The following is a 7102-nucleotide window of genomic DNA, read 5'->3' as shown; positions in this document are numbered from 1 at the left end:
GGGTGGGGCTGGGCCGGGGCCGAGCGCGACGCGGACTCACTTTTTCGGATGTTTCTCTCTTTTCGGCCTCCGCTTTCGGGCCTGAATGGCCAGCACTGAGGAGACAGAAGGCACACATTAACGGTCAGGCCGCCGGCCTGAGAGGCCGCGTGGCGGGGCCGAGGGCGCGCCACGCGGCCACTCACCTTTCCGGGAACTCATCTCGGCGCGGCCGGAGCGAGGCAGGGAGCTTCGCGCGGCGGCGGCGGCGGCGACGCAGGAGCCCAGCCGAACCCAGTTGCAGCCTCCACTCGCTCCACCGGCCGGGAGGAGGCGGGAACCGCGCCTGCGCCGCCGCCGCTCCTCCGGGGGACCCAGGACCCGCCCCCGCCGCCGGCCCCGCCCCCGCCGCCGGCCCCGCCCCTGCCGCGGCCCGGGCGGGGGTCGCCACCCGGCGCCGCGCCCTTGCCGCGCGACCCGCACCCGCTCCCCAACACCTATGCGGAGGGGGCCCGCTCGGCCCGCGCCCGCCGCCCCCGCCTCCTCTGCCGCCCGCGCCCCCCAGGCGGCCCAGATCGCCCGCCGCTCCGGCCAGGCCCCGGCCCCGGACCGCGCGACCCTCCCTCGCCAGCCGCGGCCGCGCCCTTCGCACCCCGGCCGGCCGCGCCGCCCTCCTCTCCATGCGCCCCGGTTGGGCCGGCGCCGCCGCGGGCCTCGCACCACCTCTCCTCGCGCGGCCTCTTCTCTCCTTTGGTGCTTCTACATCCTTGCATCCCCAGGAGCGCCTCTCCCTCCTGTCTGGCGGGCGTGGAAAGGGCACAGGACCAAAAGCTGGGAAGCCTGGCTCCTTGATCAACTGTGTGACCTCGGAGAAGTCCTCTTCTCGCTCCCGCCTGCCACCCCCGCAGGATCGCTCAAGTTTAATGAAGAAAGAGATAGAGATGGCATTGAGGTTAGAATGAAGCTTTTGCTCATGAATTGAAGCCCAGTTTTGTGAACACCATGTGATGACACTAACACAACCAGACCAGGCCGTTATTTTCTGCATTGCACGGTGAGGAAACTGAGTCCTGGAGAGATCCAGCAGTTCCGTCAGGATCAAAATTGAAGCCTTATTGGTTCCACTCTTTGCAGCTGACCAGGCTCATAAAGATAAGAATCAAGTTCACAGTGGCAAAGAAACATAACCGCAGCGTTCTCCCGTTTAAGTAATCCCAATAGTTTTGAAAGATATCCTGACCAATAACTCCTTTCTTGGTTATACAGCTATATATATAACTGATCAAAATTCCTAGTCTTACTCTAAAGATGTTAGGGCCGGGGATTTAGCTTAGCGGTTCTGCCCCCTGCCTCGTAAGCGCGAGGTCCTGATGTTCGCGCAAGGTCCTGATGTTCGATGTTAAGCAACACAGGAAGTGATACTTGGATTTTTGAACATTTCAATGTCTTCAACCTTTTATTTAAAAAAATATAAACCCCACAAAAAGATGGTTCGAAAAATGAACAGCTATATAAGCCTATATTCACCAGTTTTTAACATTTTTCCACGTTTCCTTTCTAGGTGGATGGTTTAGTTTGCTGAATCATTTGAGTATTTTACCCTTAACCCTAAATAGTATTTCAATGTGTATCTACTAAGAACAAAGGTATTCTAAGAATTTCATTATTGGGCCAGGGATTTAGCTCCGTGGTGACGCTGCTTGCCTCGGAACCACAAGGTCCTGAGTTTGATCCCCAGTACCGGAAAAAAAAAAAAAAAGCATGTCATTATTGCCAGATGTGGTGAGTGTAATCCCAGCACACAGGAGGCTGAGGCAGGAGAATCAAGGCCAGCCTGAACTACACAGCAGGATCCTACCTCAGAAAACCAAAACAAAGAAATAAATAAATAAAAATAAAGAATGGGCAAAGGATTTGAATAGGCATTTTTCCAAATACAACTGGCCAACGAGTACATAACAAGATCCTCAAAATCATTAATCATTGGTCTGGGGATGTAGTTCAGCAGTACAGCACCTGCCTGGCAAGTGTGTGGCCCTGAATTCGATTCCTGACACACACACACACACAAATCACTAGTTATTACAGAAATACAAAGCAAAACCACAATGAGATACCTACCACCTTACACCTACCAAGATGGCCACAATTTTTTTTCACATAGAAAGTACATAATGGTGAGAATTTCTATCCTTCTCATAGTGAAACATTGGAATCCTCACACATTGCTGGTGGGGATGTTGTGGGAAACTTTGTCAGTTCCTCAAAAAGTTAATATGATTGCCAACAAGCTTACTCCTAGGTGCATACCCACAAGTAGCCAAGCAGTCTTTGTACAGGACTGTACATAGGTGCATCACAAGAGCTAAACAGTGGAAATGGCCCCACTGTCCATCCACCACTGAATGGATAAAGCACTGTGATCCATACATACAAAGGCATATTTTCAGCCATAAAAAAGATGAAGTACTGAAGCTAGGCGTGGTGGTGCATGCCTGGAATCCCAGCATCCTGGTAGGCTGAGGTGGGAGAACCTTAAGTTTGAGTCCAACCTACACAACTTAGTGACTTAGCAAAACCTTGTCTCAACGAGCTTGCTTCCACAGCACATATACAAGACCCTGTCTCAAAATAGAAAATAAAAATGGGCTGGGGATGTAGCTCAGTGTAAAGGCCCTAGATTTAATTCCCAGTACCATTTTAAAAAATATTGATACAATAGAATACTGTCCATAGAAAGAAAGTACTAGGAAGAGGGTGTAGCTCAGTGGTAGAAAATGTATTTAACATGTTCAGGGCCCTGGGTTCAATTCCAAGCACTGAGACATATGTTGACATATGTTATGACTTGGATGAACCCTGAAAACATGCAAAGTGGAAGAAGTCAGACACAGCCAGCCATGGTAGCACACACCTGCAAACCCCAACACTCTGGGAGGCTGAGGCAGAAGGATCACAAATTCAACCCCAGCCTGTGCAACTTAGCAAGATCCTGTCCCAAAACAAAAATAAAGCATTGAAGATGTACCTCAGTGTGAAGGCCTGGGGGTTCAATCTCCAGTACCACAAAAGAGACACAAAAGGTTCCATACTGGATGATTCCATTTCCATGAAATCTCCAAAATAGGCAAGTCCACAGGACGCAGATGGTGAGAGGAGGGGGATGAAAAAGCAAGTGCTCAAAGGGGACCAGACTTCATTTTAGGGTGATGAAAGTGGCTCAGAGATGACAGAGGTGGTGGCGGCGCAACACTGTGAATGTACTAAATGCCACTTGTTGAATTGTTTACCTCAAAACCATTCACTTCATTTTACAAGAATTTCACCTCAATGTTAACAAACCAAAGCCAATCCAAAAAGTTATCTGTGGATCAGGTGAGCATGGTGGCACACACCTATAATTCTAGCGCTCAGGAGGCTGAGGCAGGAGGATCACCTCCAAAGCCAGCCTGGGCCACATAGTGAGTTTGAGGCCAGCCTGAAACATAGCAAAAACCTGTCTCAAACAAAAACAAAACAAAAGGGTTCTTTGAGGGTGTGCTTTCCCTAACGTGTGTGTATATGTGTGTCTATGTGCTAAGGACATGAGGACAGAGAAAACATTGCTCTTCTGTTGATCAGTGTGACCAGCCCAAGTGACCTAGGACCTTCATACTAAGCTACATCCCCAACCCTTTTTGGTTTTTTTCATTTGTTTGGTTGGCTTTGGGGGGTTAGGGGGCTTTTGGTTTTTTGAGACAGAGTCTCACTATGTTAGGCTGGCTTTCACTATGTAGCATAGGCTGGCCTCCAACTCCTGGCAATCCTCCTGCCTCAGCCTCCCAAATGTTAGGATTACAATCATGTGCCACCATCCCCAGCTAGACATGCCTGTTCTGGACAGCTCATATAAATGAAATCATACAATATGTGGCTTTTGTGACTGGACCCTTTCACTTAGCCAAATGTTGAAACCCATTTCTGCTATTTAATGTCTTCATAACCTTGGGCAAGTTATGTACTTACAACATCTGGAAAATGGAAATAATATTAATACCAACCTTTATAGATGAGTATGATTACCAAATAAGACAAGTAATTCTTCAATGAATAGTAATTATTTTTAAATTACTTGAGAGCTACATAGCCCATCTCTTTACTAGATCTTTTCATTCAGTTTTTCACCAAATACGTATCATTTTTTATGGAGCAGGCATTCTTTTAAATACTGAGTCTAGAGCAGAAAACTAAGGATACAAAAATCTCCCTGCTCTCACTGGGTATGGTGGCACATACCTGTAGTCCCAGCACTCAGGAGACTGAGGCAGGAGGATTGCCATGAGTTTGGGGCCAGCCTGGGCTACATAACAAGACCCTGCCTCAAAAATACCCCCAAATTTTTAAAAACCCCACAAACTCCCTGCTGTCATGGAGCTTATGATTTACTGCCAGAAGATAAGAATTAAAATAAATGAGTAAAGTGCAGCACATGCTCACTAGATGCTGACAATTTGGGGGTGTGTGTTGGGGATGGAAATTAGGACCTCTACCTACTAAACAAGTACCCTGCTACTAAGCTGCACCCCCATCTGATCATTCTTACGGAACACATAATAGCAATCTTTGAGGGGGTAGCTTTTAAGTAAAGACCTTAAAGCTAAGCGTGATGGCACACGGTAATCCTAGCACTCAAGGGGCTGAGGCAGGACTATTACCATGAGTTTGAGGCCAGCCTGGGCTACATAATGAGTTCAACCCCAGCCTGAACTGCATAGCAAGATCTTGTCTCAAAAAAGGAAGGAAGGAAGGAAGGAAGGAAGAAAGAAAGAAAGAAAGAAAGAAAGAAAGAAAGAAAGAAAAGAGAAAAAATTAAAAAATGTTAAATGATAGACCTAATCTCCGCTGATTTGGAAATTAAACATTTTTTCAAAATGCACCATAATTTAGAATGACATTTAAAAGGAAATATAGTTTTAAAGAAACAAAATAATAAAAAATGATCTTTTTTATTGGGGCATCATTTCTTGCTGCATACGTCAAATTAGATCTAAGAATGGTAACATTCAGGGCCAGGGGTTTAGCTCAGTGGCGCCGCTGCCTGCCTTACAAGCGCAAGGTCCCAAATTGGATCCCCGGTACCAAAAAAAGAAAAAAAAAATGAAAAGAATGTTGTAAAAGCAAATGCACTCTGATATTTCCAAGTGGAGCCACTGAAACATGTTGTATCTTAGAAGGGAGATTTAGCATGTCAAGAGAGTTGAGGGAAGGCTTGAATGCCATATAATCCACCTTGGGGCCTTTAATGGATGAGAAGCCAGCCTCTTTCTTAAGGCTTCCAAGGTGTGTCAACTTTTAGGAAAGTCTCTCTCAATGAAGCTTCACCCTGTCATTTATTATTTCATTAGAAAGTGTTTCTCAATGACACTACTGTAAAGCAGGGTAACAAAGAGATCGCAGGGCCAGGTGGGCAGGGTTCAGATGCCCGGTCTGCCGTCAGCCACCTGGGTGCACTGTCTGGGTGAGTTTACTCCCGCTCTGAGCCTCAGCTGCCTCAGCTGGCAAATGGGGACTCTATCACCTACCCTGTAAGTCTGATATGAGGAATTAAATGAGTTCATTCACGTGAAATGCTCAGAAAAGTACATGATCATGTCTGTTGTTAAGATTAAATCATTAGCTACACATGTTTACAGGAGGATCTAAGCATAAATATCAGTAATCCCACACGCAGGAGACTGAAGCAGAAGGAGAGCTATTGATTTCGAGGCCAATCTGGGCTACATAGAGAGTTCAAGCCCAGCCTGGACTACACAGCAAGACCTTGTCTCAAAAAAAAAATATATATATATATAATATACATATATGTATATTATATATATGTATATATTATATATATATATATATAAGTAATCTCAGCACTTGAGAGACTGAGGCAAAAGGATCAGGTCCAGCTTGGGGAACTTAAGATTCTGTCTGGAAAAATAAGAGAGGGTGCCTGGGAATGTAGCTCAGTGAATCGGATCCCTAGAACCACAAAAATAAATAAATATAAACTAGTCATACACATGCATATTAAAGAATATATTAGATATTATTGCTGCATAATCTTTCTCTTTCTCTCTCTCTCTCTCCCTCCCTCCCTCCGAGACACGGCCTCACTATGTAGCTCAGGCTGGCTTCCAACTCATGGAGATCCTCCTGCCTCAGCCTCTTGTGTGCTAGGATTACAGTCATGCACCATCACTCTCAGCTCATAAAATTAAAGTTAGAAGTAAACACTAATGAACAACTCTTACCTCACGGTCTCTGTGGCCCAGGAACGTGGGAGCAAGTTAGCTGGCGCACAGAGGTTTCCCCGGGAGTGGCAGTCATCTTCGGCTCGACAAAGGATGGAGATCTGTTAGCAGGTTGTTCATTCACATGGCTGAGAGAGGAAGCCTCGGTCCTCAGGGCGCCGCGGAGACACTGTGCCTCACAGCCCGCACCTCCCCATGGGGCTGCCACAGCGCCGGCTTGCACAGCCAATGATTCCAGCGAGAACCTGGAAGAAAGCGTGCTGTCTTTTGCGACCTATGCCAGGAAGTCACAATCGCTTCTGCCACATTCTTATCCATCAACAGCACAGGCTGGGGCGGAGGGTGGTGCACCGAGCTCCACCTCGGAAGAGTGGTGGCGGATTTCGCAGCAGCCGCGAGGGGTCATTCCTCCAGGATATGCGGAGGCCTCTGGCTGCTGATTGGGAGTAGAAAGAAAGGGAATTTTCTGTTGAACATTCAGAGGAAAGAAAAGGGAAAGTAGATAATGGGGGGGGGCGGGGGGATCATCAATAGTAACAAATTTGTCATAAAATGCTACAGAACATTCTTACATATTCCAGCTCACAAATGACTCCTAAAGATTTGCCCAGGGCTGTATTCGGGTGGACTTAGTTTTGTGTGTGTGTGTGTGTGTGTGTGTGTGTGTGTGTGTGTGTGTACACCCAAGGCCTAGGCACTGAGCTACATCCCCAGCTCTTTTTTATTTTTTATCTTTAATTTGAGACAGAGTCTTATTAAGTTGCTAAACTGTCCAGGCTGGGCTCAAATGTTTGACTTTCCTGACTCAGCCTCCCAGAGTGCTGGGATTATACACGTGCCCCACCATC

At 47.1% G+C, this 7102-nt stretch overlaps 1 protein-coding gene across 21 annotated transcripts in view; it reads right to left on the bottom strand.

Moving 5' to 3' along the window:
• Nucleotides 1–775, bottom strand: part of Srpk2 (SRSF protein kinase 2) — a 235226-nt gene extending 234451 nt beyond the window's left edge. For 3 of the 21 annotated variants that reach the window (XM_004839697.4, XM_087206521.1, XM_004839701.4), the window contains exons 1-2: nt 632–770; nt 41–95 (exon numbers count right to left, since the gene is read on the bottom strand). In XM_004839697.4, coding sequence (XP_004839754.1) covers nt 41–95; nt 632–752 — 176 coding nt within the window. In that variant the 5' untranslated portion in view covers nt 753–770. Of the gene's footprint in view, nt 1–40; nt 96–185; nt 356–631 lie in introns of those variants that run through there. The other 18 variants (XM_021253947.2, XM_087206524.1, XM_087206526.1 and 15 more) reach the window with 12 other exon arrangements.
• Between the last annotated feature and the right edge of the window lie 6327 nt (nt 776–7102).

Source organism: Heterocephalus glaber, unplaced genomic scaffold (genome assembly GCF_053883595.1).
Source record: "Heterocephalus glaber isolate CG9 unplaced genomic scaffold, H.glaber_assembly_v1.0 deba00000676, whole genome shotgun sequence".
In the NCBI taxonomy this organism is placed as follows: Eukaryota; Metazoa; Chordata; class Mammalia; order Rodentia; family Bathyergidae; genus Heterocephalus; species Heterocephalus glaber.
Note: the sequence above shows the minus strand (reverse complement) of the source record. Positions and strands in the feature narration are given on the sequence as shown.